Below are 24,177 nucleotides of genomic sequence, written 5' to 3'. Positions count from 1 at the left end.
TAATAAATGCTGTATTTTGATTTAACCTTTTTATTTTTCTCAACAACAAAAAAGAGATTAAACAGTAATTATGAATACTGCTGCAGACCCCTGAGAGTCACAGACCCCTATCTTAAATAATTAAAAAACTATCAGTCATCATTTAACCTTTAGAAATAACGGTACATTTCGATTTTTTGCCTGACATTAAACACACTGAAAATGAACATAGTACTTACAACAGATGCTGGTGATGAGGACTAGCGATACTGTAATCTCCTAGCTGCTTTCCTTTTATTTGGTGTGATGGGTGTCAGTGATTGACGTGCCTTATTTCTGGTGGATAAATGGCTCTTGTGCTCTTGGCCTCTAGGGGCCATTGATTCATAAGACCTTTAGTCCTGCTGTGATAAGTGGTGACATTGGATTTCTATTTACAGTTAAAACACTAACTCACACCTTATAGGCCGTATAAAAATACCTGCCCCTCATTTATTCGCATTTATGCTCATTTGTGCGGTATGGCTTGGAAAGTCCACAGTTGGGCAAGAAACGATTTCTCAATCATGTGACCTGTCTCTCCTGAGGACTATAGTTTCCATGCCAAGGGGAATCCCAGCCTCTGTGCATCTCAATAAATGTACTAGACGTGAATTAGCCATTAAAGAGATAGTTCACCCGAAAAATGAAAATTCTGACATTATTTACTCACCCTCTTTCTTCTGCTGAACACAAAAGAAGATATTATGAAGAATGTTTGTAACCAGACAGGTGACGGTAGCCATTGACTTTTTTTTTCCTACCAAGAAAGTCAATGGGTGCCGTCAACCGTCTGGTTAGAAACATTCTTCATAATATCTTCTTTTGTGTTCAGCAGAAGATAGAAACTCATACAGGTTTGGAACAACTTGACAACTTTGATCCCTAGAACATAGCATTTGTCTTAAATTTTCATAAAATAGTGAGGCGGGTGAATTTAGATTTATGAAAACAGACGTTCATCAAAACTTCCTTCTTTTTTGCTTGATTGAACAGGTGCACACTTTTTTATACAGCTGTTATGAAATCAATATCACTCAGCATTGCAGCAGTAGACAATATGGTATTAAGACATGGATTTTATTATTTCTTTTTCAGACATGTCATGCTCATAAATGTCCTTACAGAGTGAATAAAGAGCCAACTACACTGCTCTACACAACCCTACGGCAACAACTTTGACAGATTCAATCCGCTCACACCATCAGCAGCAACTTCCTGTTCTTACACACAACCTTCCGCTCGCATGGGACTATTCTGCAATTCTTCTCAACCACTGTGAATTGGCTGGATGGTATAAATACAACAATTTTATCACAGATCAAGATCATAAATCCGTCAGTTGTCTGGTCACGCACAGTGACTTCCCTTCTATAACGTAAGTGTTCTCAGGTAGCCATACAATGAAAGCTTTGCATTGTGATGCCACAATAACAGAAGGCACAACTAGTGTACAAAAAGTGAAAAATGACAAAGCAAACAAGAGGAAACGGAGGCTTGAGAAATGTGAACGTGAAAGATGCTCTGTGCACAACTCATTAACATCAGCGGCCCCTTTAATTATCCGAGAAGCTTAAGTAAAACCTAGTACCGACAATTCAGTCACAGTAATTCCTCATGTTCATTTTTGTTTGAGTTAATAGACGTATTGGCACCAGAAAGAAACTCGCACTAACATTAAATATATTATAAATACCTAATATATCCTAAATGAATCTCTATACAATCAGTGGTGTTAATCAGTGCATTTATGTAAACAATTCAACATATAAAACTAACACACAAAAAAAAAACAATTAAACACTAAAGATACTATGTTTCCAGAGTTTTGTAAACAACTTACTTTTCTTGAACGTACTGTTGCAATAACCAGAATGTCATGAGTGGACTACAGGCGGGTTCATTCTCTCTCAGTGCGATTTTGAAAAGGTCTTCATGATTAAGGATTCTTGAGATGAAAATGTTTACCTGCAACATCTACACATCCATTAGACATGTGTGGGAGACTACAAGAGCTTGATATTATGAGGGATACGACAATTATTTGTCTGTTTCATCACTTTATGCTGTGGTGAACCACACACTTCCTTGTCAGAGCCCATAACAAAGTGCATGCCTTTCTCACCCCAACCGAACAAATGACAATTATCGCATTATTTTTAGTTCGAGTTGGCTGCGAAATAATAATAATAAAATTTTAACGGGAATAATTGTATTCTATCAGAAAAGATCCTCTTAATGAGTGAGTGAAATGGTATAAGGCAACAGCAAAATGCCCAAATTATAAATAATAGATTACTACCAGTGTATGGCTACAGGTGAGACCGACAAAATAAGAGTGAAGCCCTTGTCATATTAAAAAAAGAAGAAAAAAGAAAAACAAACATTTGTACAAGTGAACATAAACCACGTTTAAATGATGGATGTTCACAATAATATAAATACTATATACAATACAGTACCGCCTGGTGGATCTAAAGTGTACATGAAGCTAGCAGAAAAATCCATTGGTTCTTTGCAACAGTGCCACAGCACTTTAAAGGTTAGCCAGGTTAGTACGCACACCTCTCATGGAGGCTGGTACTGGATTAGCATGTTGGGATGTATACACAGACCCACACTAAGACTTTGAACAGGAGCTCTCTCTTTTGTCTTTTTTTCATTAAGTTCTTCATTTCATTACTATTGATGTGAATGGACCAAAGGACATGACAGATTCTAAAAGTTGTCTTACATGCATGCTATAGACGAAAGACAGTTACTCTGCCATCCGTCTTGAATCTTAAACTCTGTTTTCTTTTTTTTCTTTTTTGTGAAGGCATCATTTAGTGCTTTTTGTAATGTACAAAAATACAAAACATAACAACCGATAATCCACTCTGAATGTTTTTGTCCAAATATGGTACACATGCCCCTTTCCTGTCCTATATGAATCTGTTAGCTAGTCGCTTTGAATTACCTATGATATTATTTTGGCAATTGAACAGACAGTGCAATTTTTTTTTTTTTGTTCTTGCAACTGAGGAGTATAATTTTAGACCCATTCAGATAGATGTAAAAAGCCTATATCCGATCATACAGTTCAACAGGACGTGGACCCATAGGAAGCAACAGAACAAGCGTGTGGTGTTAATGAAGGTCCGAACCGCTTTCTACTAACAGGAGCACCCGCTTTCAGTGGCCGGAGGATCCGGCTGTTTGTCCAGCTTAATGTCGATCACTGGGAGAGGGATGTGTGTCAAGGAAAACAAGGAACTACACACTGTAAAAAAAATATTAGAGTATGTTTTACAAGAAAATACTATTTTATTCTTTCTACTTCAAGATTTCGCATTTAATACAAAGTGTTATTTGCAATTTCTTTGTATTCGGTGAAGTGAAATTTACTAACAATTTCTGAGTGAAACTTGTTTCAGAGTAAATCCTACACCAAATTTATTTCAGTATTATTGCTATCTCTTATTAAATGCGTCTTAAATCTATCTTTGTATTTGGGGTGAAAACGCAATGTATAATGAATATTGATTTTATCAAGTTAGTGTTTTTGGAAAAAAAGCTAGTTGGTAGAGAGGGGTTGAAAAACAACTCTATATGTCAACTATATAAAAATAAATTTAGATTTTAGATTACATAGACAAATATATTTTATCCAGTAAATCATATACTAAAAGATGTTGACTAACTATAATTGATTTGAGTGAATTTTGTCATTTTAGTTGCACTAGCGAAATGTGAATGAAAAAAATAATGATTGTTTTCAGTTTTCTGAACACTCTCTCCATCTTCCATTGGTCGAACCAACCGACAGTCCTGCCCCAAACTCACAGTATTGGTTGGGACACTGTTGCAGTGTTCGCAGGGACAGGACATTTCGAATGCACCACAAAGCCAAGGGTTTATACTTTCCAGGGAAATCAATCTAAAAATGGCATTTTCATTTGGCTTACTTGTTTTGTCTCTGGGACACATCCTCAAAAACAACACATATCACCTTTAAATGTCACGCATTAAAGGATACTTCCTTCTTTGTTATTTTCATCCAAGCTCTCCATTCCGGGCAAAGCGGCAGCCACTCGCCGAAACAACTGTTAAACCAAACAGAAAGAGAATGAAATAAGACGAGGATTATTTTCCAGAGCCGATTGGTATAGCTAAAGCCCTTTGGGCAACAACTCAGTGGCTAAATCAAATCTTTTTAGAGCTTTCCCATGTGTCATGTTACAGGGCATGAGCTCAATTAAATTACTCTATTGGATCAAGTCCATTTGCCTTTGTAGTGCTCTGAGACTTACCTGTTTAACATTGCTGCCAGTCTTTGCACTAGTCTCGATAAACATCACATTCAGCTCTTTGGCGCGCTGCTCCCCTTCCTCTATGGTGATTTGCCTATCAGAGCAAATGCCATCATAATGTATTACAATTAAAGTACATTAAACTTATGATTTTGAGTAAATTAATTGAATAAAAAATGAAAATGGATACGGTAGTGACACTGACAAATAAAGAATTCAAGCACAAAAAAATAAATAAATGTTAATTTTTGTGACGTCAAAGAAGTTATTAGTGAACATTGCAAGATGGCTATGGATGAACACCAGTTGTTTGAAACGGCTTTGGCTGCAACAATGAAAGATTTAGACTTGTTTTTTATCTAAAAGAGAAACATACAGTAAGACGACCCTTGAATTGTTTCTTTGCAAGAAGGACATTTTTGCTGTTTGGCCGACCGGATACAGCAAGAGTCTAATCTACTAGTTAGCTCCGCTGGTAACTAAGCATATGGGGTGTATTGATTGGTCGTAGGGGGTTATCCAATTGCATGCAGTGAGATTCTCAAATGCATGCTTGGTGACGCCCCTCGAGTTGGGCGATTTTCATTACTCAATGCCAGAGCCTTAATCTTTCGGATTTGAGTCTGGATTTCCAGGCTAATGTTTTCGCCAAACACAACAAAATAAACATGAATGAACATCAGAATGTATGTTGAAAAATGCAGTACAACTTGTCAAAATCCATATCGTCACATGTAATCGCTTAATCAGCGTTTCAACCATGGAAAGATGTCAATAAAACAGCTTGTATGTAACAATATGTCACGTAATCGTCCATTTACGTCAGAAAGGTCATTCAAAACTCTTTAGTCAACTAGAAAAATGAACTCTAGAATGTTAAAATTTCCTTATGTGTAATTTAATTTTAAGTAGCCGACAAATGAGTTGGTTTTAACCTTTCATATTATAGTGATGTGCCAACTCGTGTTCCCTGTATAATTTACAGCATTATTTGAGAGACATTTTATTCCCTTGAGGACATTTGCCATGTACGGTACCTGATAGGCCTGAACTACAGTAATTGATATTGAATCGAACTGAATCGAATCGCAAGCTTGTGAATCGAAATTTAGTCAAATCAAACCATGCAATTTGTCAATGCCCATCCCTAGTTAATATCATCAATGACTCCACCTCTTTTCCTCTAGGTCTGTTTTGTTGCCGACCAGCATGATAATGACATCACTTCCCCTCTCTGTTCTGACATCATCAATCCATTTGGAGGTTAGCTGGAATGAATTTACATCTGGAGCAAGAGAAGAACAAATCTCAGTCTAATTGGATCATCAAGTTTGCAACATGGCAACATAAAAGCAGTTGCTTTTACATACATCATTTAATTCCTCAAAGTGTGTATGAGTGTATACGTGTGTGTGGCTCACTTGTAATATCATAAACCACCACAGCCACTGTGGAGTCTCTAATGTAGCTCGGGATAAGACTCCTAAACCGCTCCTGCCCTGCAGTGTCCCATAGCTGTAACCTCACCTGCAAAAAAAGATACAACATACTTGACATTTTGATAACTGCACTAACGTATATATGCAGTATATATAGTTTCAAAGCTTCTTACAGTTCGGTCTTCCAGATACATGGTTTTTGATAAAAAGTCAATTCCAATAGTTGCCTGTAATGAAAATATGATTCAAAGTAAGATACAAAATAACATAGACATCCGAAAAACTCTGTAAACTTCTACATCAATGTATGAACACACAAAAAAAAGATAGATTACCTGATAAGTGTTGTCAAAACTGTCATACATGAACCTTGTTATCAGCGATGTTTTCCCAACTGTAACCAACAAAACAGGATCATGTTCAGATTTTGATGAATCACACACACAGTGAAGTAATTAATGGCTTGTTTGTCCTGACATAACCCTATTCATAGTGTTTTCACTAATTGAATTACACTGCCATATGCTGAAACAAAGCACTGTCTTAACCTCCGTCCTTCAAATGACAGTGCATTTCTTAAGGATTACACAGAGATCAGTCATTTGGACTTCCCTGGTTTATAGAGTTACAACAATGACATGAAAAACGGCTTGAAAAATGCGGCAGAACATGGAGCCACTGTGACAGCAAAAATTCCAGAGTATATTTCATACACTACAGGACTGCTTTTTTCAGGCCAGTCGGGTCAGGCCTGTTAGTCAGGCTGAGCTGAGATACTAAAATCAGCAAACAGCACAATGCCAATAGTTATCGTGGAGCTCATAGAACAAGGGGGAATAATAGTCCTATTCTTCTGTGGCTTAAGAATGAGGGTTGTTCTGCTTAAATCTTGAAACAAAATCAATCAAATCTGGCCAACAGTTAGATTCAGGACCATGGATAGCAGAATACAAGTGGTCTTCTGACGTGAAAGGGACAGTTCACCCAATGTCATCATTTTCTCACTTTCATGTTGCTCCAAACCAGTTTGACTTCCTTTTTTCGGTCACAATTCACTTTCATTATATGGAAAAAGATGAGTGAGAGTGTCTTCCCAACATCTCCTTGTGTGTTCCACAGAAAAACAGAAAAATCTAACAACATAAAAGTGAGTAAATGATGAGAGCTTTTTCATTAAGTTGGCATAACATCCTTGGGGGGAAAACATTCAAGCAGGTGTGGTGATATCTAACATCATATCCAGGTTGCAATGTATTGATTCTCATATATAAGTACACAGATAGCTGTCTCTAAAAATTGTGATTAAAACCAAATATCGCTAATCGAAAATGGTCTTTCATACAATGTATAGGGCCCTCTGTCTGACTGGCTGTCCATTTTCTCCATACGAACAGTGAATGATAAAGACATAACCAGGAGCTATTACTGGGATAATGTATGGCAAATAAATACATACTCATGACAAAAAAATATCTCAAGAACACATGAACTTTACGGTGACGCCATGTTTAGTGTTATTATTTGCAATGTTTGTATGTTCAGTCATCAAAATTGACAAAAATGATGCCCATCTGATTACGTCTTCACAAACACCGACAGTGACAAGCAGTGACACTGAGAAGACCATCATCCAGCCAAAAGAATAAACCACGATATATATTCCTATTACATAGCCTGATCGTATGACTGCTCATAAAAACGATGCATGGTGGTTTATCTTTGCTCTGCTGAAGAATCCCACAGACACTGACTGCCAACCTGGGTGTGTCTCCTGTAGACACACGGGAAATCCAAAGCTTCTGCGCCTTTCTGTTTCATGACATTTTCAATCAGTGGATGTTTACAGGGACATCTATACAAATAAGGCGATTTACATTTCTTTCGAATGAAATATTTCATGTCATTGTTTTGAGCGATTTAGACCGCGCTAGAATTTTAGCGATCAATAATATAAGACCTTCTGCCTCCAATGGAAAATGCAAGTGACAATCATTTACAGTTGTACAAATAACGATTATATTACGTTATATTCGCAAGTGGACGTTTAGTAGTGTAATGACGATGCATAGCTATACGTTTTCATGACTAATCAAAAATTAAACATATGCAACCGACTTGTTTGACAGGGAATCGTATCGAAACATCGTTTGAACTAACACCACAAACAAGCAGATACACAAAAGAATCAACAACACACTAATGTACTTCATGCATGTGTTGTAAGGTTAATGGGTTCGTGTCCAAACCCAGTCGTGGCAAACCCAAAGACTCACCGCTTTGCTCCCCAAGAAAAACAAGTTTGAATTTCCGTAAAGGGTTCCCAAAGTCACTTCCCAAGGACATGATTGCTTTAATGGCACAGTTGTTATGGATTAATATGTACAGGTGATACCAGTCTTGCGAGAATGCAGATGGATAATCTTCGGTCGCGAATCGATGGATATTGCAGTACTGCTCCGCGATGTCAATTCTCCCTGCCCTGTGCGCATGCGCAGTGGTGGCGATACGCCCGTCTGATATCACTGTGTGTTTACGGAAACGTCTCCGTAAACTCTCCTCGCACACCAACCGCAGGCCATCATGCATCCGTTCAGCTATGTTTCCATCCCCATCTCTAAACCCAAATCATAATTGTATACTTTTTATGACATTTTTGCAAACACTTGACGAAGACTGCATTAAGAAGCTGTCTTGTACACGTGAATACTTATGAATGGAAGGTGTCAAACAAACTGTTGTAAGCTTTGTCTGTGTGTACATTTCACAATGTAAAAGTTGTGCTTATGTGACATCAATAGGGGATATAGAAAATAAGAAACCTGGTAATTTATACAGTAGCTAATAAAGTAACTAATATAGTACAAGAAATTCAATAAAGAGCAAATGACCATTGAAAAAAGATTAAAATTAAGGAAGAGAGGGACATAGGCTTATTCAAACCAAGATCCCCTTAGTATCATGCAAGTTAGGTCCATATGACATTTTAATACATTTTGTTTTGACGTTAAAGAGTGTGCCTAATATTAGTGCCCACAACATCTCTTGCTTGATCAAATGTATTGAGTGATACGTTGCTATGTAGTAGATTATCTTAGGTCTATCTGATCTCATCATAGGCTTAGACTGTACTGTGTAGCACTGCTAATGAGTGTTGCACTCTATCTTATACATGTTTCACCACTCTCTCAGGGTGGTCTGAACATCCCTGCTGAGCACACACACATTGCACTCACTCACTGCCATACATGTATATTAATGTAGTGAAGGTCAAATTGTTTCTTGTAAAAGAAAGTGTAACTGCAAATTATAAGAGACTCAGAAGAAGTGATTAATCACATGAAATGGCACTTTTCAAACAAAATAAAGGTTTATTTATAAAAGAGATAGGTCAAACATCAAAATTTGTAAAATGCACATGGATGTAAGACTCTTTTGGCCAGATTCTTATCATTATAATGGTACTGTACATAATATTTACCTGATACTGCAAAGTACTAAATAACACACAGTTGCCTTTTTGTCATTAATTTATCTCTATTCGAAATGCCTCAAAAAAGTCCAAATAATTATTCAAAGCGATTTTGTATTCAAAATAACTATAAATGATATTGTGCTCATATACAGTAAAAACCATCACCGCATTGAAAAATATCAAAAATCAAACAACTCTGCTTCTTTCTCCTTCCAGAAGGTGAAACTACGATCAATATATTTACAAATCTCATCATTGCTAAAAACTGAGAAATCACTGCTTCCATCTCTGCTGAGATGTCCTCCATCAATTGGTATGGTATTCTCGATGATAACTTGCGGCGCAACTTTAACCTCGGCACAAGAATCCTTTACCTTGAAAATCCCAAAGTATTGCATTTTGATGTCCTCGAAACCATCTTTCCACTCGCGTCTCCCAGCCTCAATGTCCCTGAGGACGGCCCGGTGGAAGTCTCGGACTGTCTCCCAGGGAAAGTTCCCTATGTGGTCGAACACCTCAAAGCATAACAGGTGCCTCATCTTGCGCTCCTCAGCTGGGAGGTCCTGCTCGAGAATGTGAAAATAGCCGAGCATAAAGAGGTCAAGGGTCAGGCTGTCATAAGCAACAGGAGCGCCGTCCACGCGAGGAAGGAACTGCTCGGGCGAGTAGGTCACACACTTCCTCTGAAGGCTCCGGATCTGACGTGATGGGACCCCTGAGGCGACACGTTTCCAGTTGCCAATCATCTTGTCTATTGCGGTTCTTTGCCTGTAAAGATGATACAGTGATCTGGTTCCTGGCTTGGATACTGGAGTTGTTATTCCTTCTCCTGTAAGAGTGCCAAGCTCTTGTTTTATCTTGGCTCGCAATGATATTGCATACGCAGACCTTTTCCAGTGACTCAAAAAGAGGACAACGATACGCTCCTTCCGCAAGCAGGTGGTCTCCATCACTTTAGTTGCATCTTTGCCCGGTGCCTGTTGGCATTTGGCACTGTCATTAATGTGATTTATGTCAGTGCTTTGGATTGTCCCCACGGACTGCTTATTTCGATTTGTTGATGTAGACAGTTTTTGCTGCCTTGTGTCAGATGTGTTGTTTAAAAGGCCAGAAAATGGGTAGATGTTTCCTATCTGACCCTCAAAGTTGGACCTCAAATTTCTCACAGATACTCCTGACTGCTGGATCTCCAGTTCCACCTTCTGCCTACGTCCTCTTATTGAACTTTGCCTCTCTGGCTGGTATGTGAAGACCGATGCCAGATCCGTGTTACAGATCCCATCCTCGCCGTTTGTTTCTGAGAGGTTTGTCAGGAGGAGTGACATGCTCTTTACTATATTTGAGATCCGATTGTACCACACAGGAAGAGGTAGAGATTCCTCAATGTTTTGGACCTGGTGGCACTGAGTGTTGACGGTGATATTAACGATAGGAGCAGGAAGGATGGCCCTAAGTTCCTCCGCCAGCCGGGCAAGCGCTAGTTCATAGGCCTGGCATCGTTTTTGAAGGGAAATTGTTTCGATCTGTCCCTCCAAGTAGACCAGGTCATCTTCAGTAAGCAGTTCTCCAAAGGGGCCCAAAATTACATTGTGGACTTGGGAATACCTCCAACCGTCCACCTCAATATTTGTATCAACGTTGTCCTGGATAAGACGAAACAATTGTTATGGTCATATTGACGTATGACATGGTGTGTTATGGAAGGACATTTTAGCAATACAGTTTTATGTTGGAGGGGTTTTAAATTGTTTACTTTTCTGCAGGGGTTGTTTTCGTTCTGCAGTCGAGCCTGAAGCTTGCGGACCATAACCTGCCTCTTCCATTCAGCAATGGGCCTCCCGTTCTCATCATGGGTCGGGATCAGAGAATCAATGTCAGCAAGGTTTGCTTCCAACTCTGCAAGTGGAACAATTCCATTCTCTTCTTTCTGGAAAAAGATTCATCCAAACTCAGACATATTATGATATCACTATACTGCAAATAAATACATTCATTTCAAGTCAAAATAAAATGGCATTTGCAAACTATTTTACATTTGTACATTCAGACCTGAATGTAAATTTACCACTCCACTCTTGAAACAATGATCATACCCACTTTTGCGAAAGTTGAGGTCAAGCTCTAATCAAGTGCTAAACTTGTAAATCCAATTACTGATTAATTTCATTTTACATTACAGTTTTCTTTGGAAATATGCACTTATGATGTGAGGACAATAATACCTGAAAGAAAGGTACATAGGGTAAATTGTGATTTCATGTTGACTTTTTTCAATGTTAAGGCTAGCACATACATTTATCGTTTGTCCAGTGAAGACCGCTGTGATTCCTGCTTGTTTCAGTGACCTCATGGACTTATGAGATAAAACCGGTTCGTCTTCGTCAAGATGTTTCTTCATGTTAAATGAAGTTACAACTATAAACCAAAGACAGAAAATGAAAGAACTTTAGCAATATATTTTCTTATTGTGGATGTTGACATTTTTCTCACCTGAAGAGGCCACTTGCACATGTTGAATGGTTCCAGCTCCAGCTCCGGCTTTCTTAGCCTGTGAGGAGGCCGGTATTGCGTTTGAGGAATCCAGATATGCTGGAGAGGGCCGGGGCTGGGGAGGCACTTCATTCACCGGCTGCTAGGAGCAGGAAAATAGCCGAAGCAATTAAGAACAATTGTGTCTTGCCATGCTTGTTTATAATTAAAAATCCTCACCTTGCTATTTTCCATCCGGCCACTATGTTCACAGGACTGATTCTTAATGTCCTGGTAGGGGTTGGTTGTTGTGTTAAACAAGGTCCTTTCCTCCTCTATGAGAACAATGTCTGAAGACAGCTGGAGCAAAGCAATGCAAGAACAGTGTTTTTCTGAATTAAAAAAGTATTCTGGTGCAAAATACAGGTCTTGAAGCACAATGTACATCTTGTTCTGCTCCCCCAGCGAGCGCAACTGGAGCTCAAACTGTTTAGCATAGCAGACCTCCCACTTAGTTAACAAAGGAAAGCTGCCTATAGAGTTCAGTCATCTGATCGGATGGTTCAAATGACCCATACCTGCAACTGCTGTGATTGACTTCTCTTAAGGCCATTAGCGACATTCATAATGTGTCATACAGTTACATTAAAGCAACAGAAAATGAAGACATAACCTTTTCAATACACTGTATTCATACACAACCATAAAACATTTTGGCATCAGTATGATGTTTTTTAAAGAAATAAATACTTAATTTTTCATCAAAGATGCACTAAATTGATCAAAATTGACAGTAAAATCATTTCTAAGGTTACAAAAGATTTCTATTCCAAATAAATCTGTTTTTTTGAGCTTTCTGTTCATCAAAAAAATCCTGAAAAACATGACCATGGTTTCCGTAAAAATATTAAGCAGCACAACTGTTTTCAACAATGATAAGAAATCTTTTCATCTATGAACTGATTTATGTACACCATAATGACAGGATGTTATTAGTCATGCTTTAATTTACGTTTTCTTGATAACATTCATGATATGCACAACATTTGCCCAAAGGCAGTTGTTTTGTAATCTGATATTGATTTTACAGTTTTAGAGAAGCATTAGAACTCCAAGAAGCAATATTTCAAAGATTATTTTCTCAGCAGTATTATTTTCTATGAATGTGTAAAATCCTACACATTTAATTAATAGGTTTCACATAATAAAAGAGTAAAAGAATGTTTATAAAATCTGAAATAACTCACAGTTGCTTCACTGGTCAAGTCGTCACAAGTATAACAGCGGAGTGTAATGAGAGCATCAGTGCTCCAGCCATCCAGTGGCCAAATGGTTAAGGATCAGCACACTATAAACAGTGAGCTCAGACAGGAGGTCTTCATAGTAAAGTGTAAATAATTAAAGGGTGGGATTAGGTGAACCGTTTGTTCTTTACACGTTTTAAAGTCCAAAGGCAGCCACACGTTCCTCAGCACATGTTCCTTGCCATGCCTCACCGTGTTTCTCACTATTCTTTTTTTTTTTCCTTTACAGACACACTATTTGCTGTTCTGAATGCATTGTAATGTGGTAAGAGTACTACTTCCACAAAAGGGCAAAGACCAAAGAACATGTCTTGATGGTGAATTTGATACACAAACAGGATTGTGGTGTCACATTAGTATCTATCCGTAACTAATTTGCCGTTACGCAAATTTAAACGAGCTTCACTTAATACCTATCTGTCACAGGCACCTCAACCGACCGCAAGCAAAGAGGTCATCAGTTACACAGACGATTAGATATGCAGGAGGAACAGATCAGGCAATTCTAGCTAAGCCTCAAATCACACCAACTCTATTCATTTGCAGGCAATTCATGCAGGCTCTATTGTATTATATTATATTGCTATACTTACAGATTTTTTATTAAATATGGAAACATTGATGTATTTTAAATTTAAATCCCTCAACTTATTCCATACTGTATATATAATTCATAAATAATAATACATTATTCAACCCCCATTGCAAATCAGGCAATATTGTACCCATTGTACATTTTGCCAATAAACCTGATTTGTAATTGGAGTTGAATAATTTTGATTACAACTATATATATATATATAGATCAAGCAATTCTTAAGCATCATATCAATTCTATTCATTTGCAGGTACTTTTATACAGGATCTATTTTATTATTTATTTTATTAATTATATTATATATTTTTATATATATTTTTAATTTCATGCCAAATTAAACAAGGTTTTATTGGAGATTATATGCTGAGAAAAGTGTCATTAAATAATTTTACAAAGTGATTTTTATAAGTAAAAGATTTTAAGTTCCATGTGCCAATATTGTGAGTGAATATTTTGAATTATATTATAATTAACCCGTCTTTTTTGCATTATGTCTGCCCTTTTCTCCATTAGCTTTCTGTTGTAATAATAATTAAACTGATCTTATGTAATTATTCCTCCTGTGAACAATAATTATTGTCAAGAACCCCACTGTGCATCTCACACTTTCCTTTGGGGATACCCGTACACACTGAAGCCCTGCCAGCATAAACAAACAAAACATCGGCACACAAACTGGTGAGAACGCCACATCTCTCTCTCTCTCTCTCTCTCATCGGCTCTGTGATGGATTGACTGAGCATGAGCAACTCCAAACACACGGGAGTAAAATGCCCTCTGACAAAACCACTGACTGCGTTTATGAGCCTCTGTCCGACACCTGAGACTGGGGATCTTATATCGTCCTCACCCCTGGGGCTCTGGAGCTCATGTTGAGAGGGGCGTGAGTGATAGCCGATAGGTCCGTCATGCGCCAACCAGACAGTACTGAGTGTCTTGCTAATCAGCTTGTGTCAGGCCATAACGTTTTAATATGCCATCGTAGTTATGCTATCAAAAGAAAGGGTGACGCTTGCATAGTTTCCACTTCATTTATGGACAAGTGACGTATCTGATGCCCTTTTGCAAAGGAGGCAGAGCTAAAATATAAGTATTAAGCGAGTGCATTGATTGGTGTTTATGATACTCTCAGAAGTCTTGCCCATCGTTGAGTGCGAACTCTCTCTCTGGATTCTGACCTTTTGTCTATCACTCCAGTTATGGATGATATAACATGTTCAGCTACACTCTCGAATGCTTAAAAAGGGACAAGGCAATTCAATCATTAGATTTCATGACACAAGAAACATTTTCCTCGAATTGTCCAATGACAACTTTCTCCAAGAGAATACACACTTGTCAACACTTTTACTCTTAGCAGACGTGGATCAAATTATAATCAAATTATTGATGCCTCTGTTATTAAAGGATTAAAGGTATCTGTTCAGCCTTCTGAATAGGTTGTTCCTGTGAAGAATATCTTGCCCCATATCTGATAAATAATGGAGAACTAGTGTTGGGTTTAATAAATGCACTTTAATGTGTTCCTTGTCCTCTATTTTGTAGCATGACTCAGCCAATATAAGCTACTATTTCATTAGCTCAAATATATTCATGCAAGAGAAGTGTTTGCCTGTAGGTGGCAGTAACAGTTTGCTATTACAAGGTGGAGCATTACCAAAACCCAGACCCTCAGCTGTCGATGTTTGCAATATTAATGGGTGTAAAGCACTTGAGTAAATGTAATTAATTGGTATACTTAAGTATTATAATTAAATGAGGATTTTTTTTTTATCCAAGTGTGGAATATGACACATTATCCATGTTTACCTTAACTACAGTTTGGGTTTTATTCTGCATTGATTTGATCAACAGTAATATTGTGAAATATTATTACAATTTGTAATATATTTTAAAATTAAATGTATTCCTGTGATGGCAAATCTGAATTTTCAGCATCATTACTCCAGTCTTCAGTGTCACATGATCCTTCAGAAATAATGATGATTTGCTGATTTGATGCTCAAGAAACTTTTTTCAATAATTTTGTAGATGTCGTGATACATTTTTTCATGATTGTTTGAATAATAGATTTCTGAACAGCATTTATTTTAAATAGAAATCTGCTGGAACATTATAAAGGTTTTTACTGTCACTTTTGATCAATTTAATATGTCCTTGGCTGAATAAAAATGTTTCTTTTTTATCTCACTGACCCCCAAATATTAAGTGTATACGGAATAAACTGTATGAAAATGGACATTCAACAAAAATCATACAAAAATTAGCTTGAAATTGTGCTGAGGAAAGTACTAATTATCTTACATGAGCATCTGCATCACGAAGGAAGTTGGCACAATCATGATAGCCATTATATTCAGCCAGGTCCACTGCAGTAAACCCATCCGAATCTCTCTCCAGTGGACTGATGTGATTGTTCAGCAGCACTCGGCAGCACTGAGGGAACAAGAGATTACAGCTGTCATTCAAAACCTTCAAACACTACTTAAACTGTGTAATCCAAGTTGTCACGATAAGGATTTGTGATTGGAACTGAATTCGTTGACAGACACCTCCAGTTCTCCATTCTCCGCCGCATCGTGAAGGGGGGTCCCACCCCAGAGGTCTTTCAGGACTTTTGCTCCCATCAGTAAGAGACGCTCCACGATGCGATGGTGACCCTCGCTAGCGGCGAAGTGCAGTGCAGTGGCTCCATCCTTGTCCTGACCGGAGAGATCCAGATCCGTGAAGGAGGCCTAAAGAACCATATCAGAGACAGAGTCGGTTACACAACTCTCAAATTCAATAAAACCTGAGGGAAATCATGCCAAAGTGACTGAAGCAGCTGTAACTCACCAGCCAGACCACCAAAGCATAGTGTCCCATGTGGGCAGCTGCATGCAACACACTCATGCCATCTTTGGCCTGCACATGGACATTTGCACCACAGTCCTTCACCAGGTATTCAACCACATGCAGATGCCCCTCCTGACAGGCTAGATACAGCGGAGTGGCCCCAGTACCGGTCTGGCAGTCCACACACCTGCACAAATACATTTGGACTAACAGCATAATATAAATCTTTGCTTAACTCTTTCCCCGCCATCATTTTTTACAATCCAATTCACATATTGGCTTACACGTGTATTGCATGTAGGCCTAATTGCAAACAAAATGCCCAGTCACTGTGTTCAAAAAGAGCATAATTGTTTATCAGAAAAACATATTTTTCAAATTCAAGCACATATTTAGTCTCCTTCACTGACCATTCACCTTCATAAGACGTAAAACGTATGTAAATATACGCATCACTGCATACAGTATGTGAAAGATATTTTTGAACCTGAGAAAATAATCAGATTCGATCGTTTACTTGCTTAATTGATCTGATTATTCAGGTGCAATCCGATCGAAATTTCATTCAGAGCTCACATACATATTATTTGGTTGCATGTAAACTTAGCTGTTTAGAGGTATACGCTCTATTGCATCATTAAGTAGAAGTTGGTGGTTGTGCAGATGTACAGTAAGCACACAGGTGGCGTCATGTGGCAGGTAAGAGGCTCCTCATATATTATAGACAAAGCCCAGATGGTGGGTTTGACATGTGTCAGATGACCTTTTCCCAGCCTCCCTCCCTGATGAGTAACAGCTCCCAAGAAATGGCAACTTGACTCTAAACTGCTGCCTTTATGTGTATTTAAGCATGATGACTCATAGTTTTGCCCAATTATGAGATAAAAAAAATTCAACATATTGACATAATTATGAGATTAACATTTGACATTTTTATGACCGTTTATCTAATAATTTTCACTTTTTGTCATTGTTTTTATTTAATAATTTTGACTCATAATTGATTTAGGCCTGGTTTCACAGACAGGGCTTAGATTGAGCCAGGATTAGGCCTTAGTTCAATTAGGACATAGCTTTTATAACCATGCATTTTAAAACATTACTGAATCTTGAGACAAAACGATATTTTAAGATATGTTAAAACAGCTCAAACATGCATTTTAGTCTTAAGCCTTGTCTGTGAAACCGGGGGTTAGTATGTCATAATTTTGACATTTTATCTCATAAGTATGACTTACTATGTTTACCAAAGAATGCCTTTTTTTCTTGTAGGTTTTTTTTATCATTCTCATATGTGTGGCATTCGAATTTCTGATTCATTCAAATTAACGATTAATCGCGATTAATCGCATCCGAAATAAAAGTGTGTGTAAACGATTAAACAATTACAGAATTGCTTCAATGTAGTTGAAACACCTTTTGTTGGTAGTTTGTACTCAACTACATTTTCAAAAGACCAATCTGCCAGTTTTAAATTGCAAGAAGCTTCTGACAAGCTTGATCTTCAAAGTATACTGTACTGAAAGGTGAATTAAGGAAAGGCCAGCCAGGGATGGTGTAGCAGTCAGTGAGCCTCACCGTGGGGAGCTGGACATGAGCAGTTTGAGAGAGGTGAGATCTCCGCTGGCTGCAGCGTAATGGACAGGTCGAGCTCCACAATTCGTCTGTGCCTCTGTACTGCCTCCCTCAAACAACAGCCACTGTACTGCCTCCGCATGGCCAAACCTGGCAGCCAGGTGCAGGCCCGTCGCTCCCTCGCCATCACGGTCCTGTGGGCCAAAACAAAGACCGGCGTCAGCATCCAATACCCAGTGTGAAGAGTTCTGAATTATGGGCATAGTAAGTAGCACATCACAATGACCTTTCAATACACTCATACGCCATTATACCAGCAGTAATATTAATAAAAGAGGTGCTTCATTGCTTTCATTGTACATCCATCATCAATGACCTGTGTAATTGACAGTAAAGGAAACTGACACAGCAGCCTATCCTCAAGAACGCCATCAATCCCGCTGTCAAATGTAATTTTTCCCTCAATATATCATGGCACTCACCTCAATCCCACACTTCTCCCATCTCAGCAGCCACTGCAGCTCCCGCACATGCCCGGTGGCGGCAGCATCATGGGCGGCCGTAGCTCCATTTTTCGTGCAGGTGTGGCAGGGGAAACCAGCTTCGTTTACCAGAAACTCCAGGCAGCCCAGTTGCCCGCAGCGGGCGGCGTGGTGGACGGGTGAAGCTCCCTGGGTGTCTGTGATGGCTGGACTCAGGCATCCGGACACATGCAGGGCCCTCAGAGCCTCCACATCCCCCTCGCGAGCTGCCTGAATGGCCCTGTGGAGCACCATGCTAGACATCGGCAAGTCGAAACAAAAGTGGCAGGGGTCCTTGGGCTGTACCCAACTATCTCTCTCGCTCCCTCTCTAAAATGATACCTGAGCTTGCTGACAGATGTCCATGGGAGAGATGAAGGGGGTGGATAGAGCTGAGCCAGAAATGTAACGAGAGCCCTCATTTGAACATTTATATCTGCTTATATTCTCAGATACAATAACAAAGTAGGATGATGGGAGATGCTCTGCTTAAGAACAAATACGTTTAGCATGAAACATCATCCATTGTGTTATTAAGGGAAATATATTTAGTAATTTAGTTTTCATCGCACATTTAAAATTATTCAAAGGGGAAATTAACCACTGGGGCTATCTAGATGATATCTAGATAATCTAGATGACAAGCAAAGCAGAATCCCATCTGAAAACTTAGAAAGTAAAACTTATAGAAAGTTATTCTACGAATTTTATACATATTTTATCACCCAATAGCAACACTTTGAATTCAAATCGAATGAAAAGCGAAGATGCCTGAAATGTACGTCAACTCATAATAACTCCATTAATTACAATACGTATTAGATTAAAAAATAGGGTAGCTATTTATTTTACAGTCCCGTTTCCCATACTACACTGTAAAAAGTAATCAGTTGATTTAACTTAAAAAAAGTGAGTAAACCCATTGCCCTAAAATTACACTGTAAAAAAAATCTTTTCATTATTAGTAATTACAAAATTTTTTCTTTTGTCAAATAAACTTAAATAATTTATATAGTTCAGATAACATATAATTTTAAGTTTCTGATGATTATATCATTCTCCTTCATTGTATTAACTCACTTTTTCCATTTCAATGAACTTAAAATTAAGGCAACCAGGTTACTTACTTTTTTAAGTTAAACCAACAATATTTTTTACAGTGTATTTGACAATTCCACATAACTTATATTTTTCAATTATGCATGAAGTGTATTTACTTGATTTTATGGCGACGGGTTTCCTCATTTTTTAAAATTAAGTCAACGGATCACTCTTTACAGTGACTTCCCTTTTCCTGATACCTTCATCAGATCGATTTTTGAAGTCAGCATAGATGTATCATTCACTACTTATAATATCCCACAGTGACAGTTGAGTCTGAAAGTTGCTGTTGGTGGTCAGTTTGAGAGTAAATGTGTTTTTAAACACTTCTGATGTCTTTCTAGTGATAAATAACCATTGAAGTAATTAAATATTCACTTAGTTACAACCAAAGCTCACTCTATTTTGTTGTAGTAGATCATTAAACCGTTATGCTGAATTAGGAGCCTGTCCGAAATCAGTTTTGTGAGGTACATTTGTGCCCAAATGCTCCCTACAAAGTCATTGCCTGATAAAGCAACAAGGCAATACTTTCAATCGAGTTTTATATTTGGACCTTTATAGTAAAAAAAAAGTTTACTCTGCCTCTAGACAAATAAGAAAGTCCAAACTCTTGTAACGTTGCGCATATTTCACATTTATTTCACACCAGACAAAGTGTTAAGTGTCCACAGACATTAGAAGACACAGGTCCAACACTCAAAGAAGTTGAGCACTGAGTACACTACAGTCCATTCATTATGGTATAAAGTGGTTATCAGCCGTGTGCTAGACCACAGTTGGGTTTATATACAGAGAAAATCAACAAATATTGAAGCAATTACAGTAGCTACACTTAATTATATTGAGTTTCTCTTTTTTAAGTTTGGAATATTTGGATGAATGATGAAAAACGTTTATTCAAAATGATGTTCAGAAAGATGTGGTTCCATTGAGAGTGAAAGAGAGACATATCAACTACAAACCCTAATAATCTTGTTTATCTGCAATATATAGTATGTATGCTGACAAAGTCCTGTTGAATGCTTCATCTTCAGGGCATCATGTAAATGCGGACACTAAATGCTCATAGACGACAGTGATCCTTCAAACGGTAAAATAATACGACTGAATCAATTATTTTTATGTAAATGCTACTCTTATACTGTATGGAGGTAAATGGAATACATTTGATACATTTCATTTAGAAGCTGAATAAATATGTACAGCATGCTATCATATACATAGCATAATCAAAGACAGGAATGGGTAAAAAAAAAAAGGCAGGGCACTGGGAGGTATGACTGTCAACATATTGTCCAAAACTTAATCATCTATCCCTCATTTACACTTCAGATCCATAACGTAAGAGTCTATAAAGGCATACTTAAACTTATCCTTATGAAGAAACCATTTTGAGAGGTAAAGACCAGCTCAAATCTCTCAGATACATTCACAGCAGCTACATTTTGTGCTCTTTGGGTTGGCTGGCCCATTGCACAAAACATCAATCCAACATACTAAAGCAACATACTAAATGGCTGACTGACCAATAGCATGAGCCCAAACCAAACAAGAGATTTCTGAGTTCATCAGCATACAACGGCCTCTGGTTATACCTCTTTAAGATGTAGTTGCCATGACAAGAAACACGGCTTTTCAATACTTAGTATACGCATATGGTCATCGTAAAAAGGGTGGAGCAAAAAAACAACAATATAACAGATATATCTTCTACCATTGAGCTAAATATAACGTTCTCTATATTGGGGAGTTTATAGACTTTCTGTTTTATGTTCTAACACTAAAACTGGATCTTCTCTTACAAGATGTCACCTCCCTAGGAAAACACCATGTAATAGGTTTGAATACAGATATTCTATAATAACACGTAAGGCTGGGATGACCTAAACAAAACAGCTACAAAAGAGGAAGTGTTTCTGAACATAAACCTCCTGCATAATATTATTAGAAATTTGTGTTATAATGTGCACTGATGCATTTGCATTAAGTGTATCAGTTAAAGGAAATTTAGCAACACCGCTCTCTAATTTTGTGCGTAAAAATAAGCTGTTGAAAAGCCCACATTAAAGAAGCTGATTCTCTTAGCAGCAGAGCTCTAGTGCAAATGAACCAAAACGAACCTAACTCATTATCAAAAGTGCAAGGTGAATTTTTTGTTGTAGCACACTACAAATAAATTATGTTTATAAAACATACAATGCTTAATAGATAAGTAAACGTAAAGATGTAATGTAAAAAAAGACATTACAGATCAAAGCAAAACACAAACTAAACGTTTTTGTACTATTGCGATGCCGATTTTTGTCGAAAATAACAGACAATTACTTCTTTTAGTCTAAAATCCATCTCAATTCTCAAATCTTCTATCATCCGCGACTTCAAAATAAGCTCTGAATCTCTTCGAAAAGCACAATGATCGCAGCAGAATGATCAGGCAACTACTGAAGCCCAGGTAAAAGCACTTGACATTACTCTGAAGCAGCACATACAGAAACAGAGCATCGAGTCGAATTTACAAATGAACGAATGCAGTTAAGAGTAGGGCAGTGTCTATGATGTCGTTTTGCCATTCTAGCTTTTAGCTACTGTATGTTAGCAGGAAGTGCTTAAATGTACACTAAATAGGGCCTGAGACACACATCAACACACATTCTGTGAAGCCCGCAGTCTATGGTTGGCATGGACAGACTGAGGGGAATGCTGGGACGGGCAGGCAAGAGGCAGCTGTGATGACATGGGGACAGGGCACTTATGATCACATGACCTAATTACATCACTAAGGCCTTTTAGGCCTTTTTATGGTTTGAGCCAGAGGGAAAAAAATTATTTCACATCCTCATCTGTCCTGATTTTCTTCTGGAAAGCTTAGACCTGTGGGGTAGAGAGAGAGATAAGGAAATATTCAGCGATATCACGGACCATAACCACTTAGAGCAGTGGTTCTCAACTGCTGTGCTGCAACCCAAAAATGGGTTACAGGTCTGTTTTGACATAAACTAACTGTTAAATGTCACTATGCCATTTTGGTGCAAATTCATCTGTCTAGGTCGAATTAAGCAGATGGCAATACAGCAGTGTTAGTTTAGTATTATTTAAAGTGCCTCTATAATGCTATTTTTGAGGTTCTTGGAGGTCTCTGACAATAAGTTAACATTTATCAAAGGTAAAAAAACGGTTTGTTCAAAGATTCAGTCTCTTTAAACCCATAATTTCTGAGAGCCTACTCTGCTCTGATTGGCCAGACGGCTCAGTCTGTTGTGATTGGTCTACCGTTTACAGTGAATGTTGGAAATTAAACTCTTATTACCACATTTGAATTCCAGCTCTGAAGGCTTCCTCAGTGCTTGATACATAGAGATACATACATACATACATACATTTTCAGTATCAATTCCAGAGCGAGTCCTCATCTTTTTGAAGTGCATGCAAAGTGGATTCACAGCTCTTAAAAACTGCGTCGACAACACAAACCAAACTCTTCCAGTCTCATTTACAATTACAGTGTTCGAGGGCGGGTCAAAGTAGATGTTATTCGCAGGCAGACAATACGTAGCTAATTGTTACGTAGCTATGTAACAGGAAGTGAGACTGGAATTGCTAACGTCTCATTTTGATTTTAGGAGATTTAGGAGACAATAACTTTACTTGTCTGGCACTTTATTTTTATAACTTTGCAGAATTTTTACATTCACAAGCTATATTACACACTGCATGAAAAAGCATACATTTGAAAAAGCATAAGTGCTTTTGTCATTTTTAATAGTTTTATTTTTTTAAATACAGCTCTGAGTTGCTATGCAACATTTCAAGTTTTTTCAACTAAGTATTCAACTAATATTAAAATTGTATTTTATTTCAGCAGTTTTTCAATGAATGAAAAACTTTTTTTAATAAGAACAACACGTGTTCAACACAGACAGGTTTTGACATAAAAAAAACCTATGAAAGGTAGCTTTCATAAAAAAACTAACATTTTGAACAAAAAGCTGAGAAAAATCATGTTTTTGTTAAAGACTATACCCAGATCGGATTTCGAACGATGATCAAAACACAGATTGAGTAGATCGAGTACATCAACACCCCTAATGCTTGCACAGTCCTATACCTCGTCCTGGGTCGACATTTCATTCAGTAACATTAGGCAGGTTTGATTTACATGCTTTTTAATGTTAATGATTGCGTTCTTTTACATTATCATATAATTACATATATATATATATCGCTTGTTTCTGCATCTTCTTCGTATGCGTTTTGATCAGGAGATTCAGTACTCTTTCAGAAGATGCGTAATAGCGCCCCCTACCATATAACAGTGAAAATTCTGTCAATGGGCTATATGCACGCATAAGTTCCGCATTTGACGTAAGGATGCTCGTACATTTCCGGTTGTGGAGATTAAAGCGGAGGAAAACCGGAGAAAACGGGATTATGGCAGTGTCTTCAATATTTACTGTCCTCCCGTCTTTGAAACGAAACGTACATACGTTTAGATGTAATTTTATATATAGTTATGTTTATTTAATATAATTTTAAAAAGAAGCATAAACACA

At 37.8% G+C, this 24,177-nt stretch overlaps 3 protein-coding genes across 12 annotated transcripts in view; all 3 read right to left on the bottom strand.

Annotated features, from left to right (window-relative positions):
- Positions 1-3,029: 3,029 nt before the first annotated feature.
- rab6bb (RAB6B, member RAS oncogene family b) lies at positions 3,030-8,250 on the bottom strand. The gene is made up of 8 exons (XM_039677600.2): positions 8,023-8,250; positions 6,085-6,143; positions 5,923-5,976; positions 5,732-5,837; positions 5,484-5,595; positions 4,311-4,404; positions 4,037-4,103; positions 3,030-3,238 (listed from the first exon to the last, which is right to left on the bottom strand). The coding sequence occupies exons 1-8, from the start codon at positions 8,090-8,092 to the stop codon at positions 3,174-3,176; spliced, it is 627 nt and encodes a 208-aa protein (XP_039533534.2). The 5' UTR covers positions 8,093-8,250; the 3' UTR covers positions 3,030-3,173.
- Positions 8,251-9,110: 860 nt separating this feature from the next.
- Positions 9,111-18,937, bottom strand: espnlb (espin like b). Of its 2 annotated transcripts, none has more exons than XM_039675547.2 (10): positions 18,485-18,937; positions 18,006-18,196; positions 16,428-16,614; positions 16,145-16,327; positions 15,897-16,028; positions 11,931-12,050; positions 11,712-11,853; positions 11,515-11,636; positions 10,975-11,148; positions 9,111-10,864 (listed from the first exon to the last, which is right to left on the bottom strand). In XM_039675547.2, exons 1-10 carry the CDS (start codon positions 18,785-18,787, stop codon positions 9,401-9,403), a joined length of 3,018 nt encoding a protein of 1,005 aa, XP_039531481.2. In that variant the 5' UTR covers positions 18,788-18,937; the 3' UTR covers positions 9,111-9,400. The 2 variants fall into 2 exon arrangements, with proteins under 2 accessions (XP_039531481.2, XP_088987462.1); XM_089131336.1 differs by having other exon boundaries at positions 11,712-11,850; positions 18,485-18,936.
- Positions 18,938-20,237: 1,300 nt separating this feature from the next.
- The window catches only part of kif1ab (kinesin family member 1Ab), a 30,075-nt gene continuing 26,135 nt past the window's right edge, over positions 20,238-24,177 (bottom strand). For all 9 annotated transcript variants that reach the window (XM_039677163.2, XM_039677172.2, XM_039677166.2 and 6 more), the window contains one exon: positions 20,238-22,498. In XM_039677163.2, the coding sequence (XP_039533097.2) occupies positions 22,456-22,498 (43 nt within the window). In that variant the 3' untranslated portion in view covers positions 20,238-22,455. The remainder of the gene's footprint in view (positions 22,499-24,177) is intronic.

The sequence above is a fragment of the Pimephales promelas genome, chromosome 5 (genome assembly GCF_988280905.1).
Source record: "Pimephales promelas chromosome 5, fPimPro1.hap1.1, whole genome shotgun sequence".
Classification (NCBI taxonomy): Eukaryota; Metazoa; Chordata; class Actinopteri; order Cypriniformes; family Leuciscidae; genus Pimephales; species Pimephales promelas.
Note: the sequence above shows the minus strand (reverse complement) of the source record. Positions and strands in the feature narration are given on the sequence as shown.

Excerpts from the sequence above, each read along its gene's own strand:
- rab6bb (XM_039677600.2), bottom strand. The coding sequence starts at position 8,092 with ATGTCCTTGGGAAGTGACTTTGGGAACCCTTTACGGAAATTCAAACTT. Across the intron at positions 5,596-5,731 it reads GGTGGTTTATGATATTACAA|ATGTAAATTCATTCCAGCTA; the intron begins GTGAGCCACACA and ends CTCTTGCTCCAG. Across the intron at positions 4,405-5,483 it reads ACAGACCTAGAGGAAAAGAG|GCAAATCACCATAGAGGAAG; the intron begins GTGGAGTCATTG and ends TTGCTCTGATAG.
- espnlb (XM_039675547.2), bottom strand. The coding sequence starts at position 18,787 with ATGTCTAGCATGGTGCTCCACAGGGCCATTCAGGCAGCTCGCGAGGGG. Across the intron at positions 11,854-11,930 it reads GCCGGATGGAAAATAGCAAG|CAGCCGGTGAATGAAGTGCC; the intron begins GTGAGGATTTTT and ends TCCTGCTCCTAG. Across the intron at positions 11,149-11,514 it reads TCACTGGACAAACGATAAAT|AAAGAAGAGAATGGAATTGT; the intron begins GTATGTGCTAGC and ends ATCTTTTTCCAG.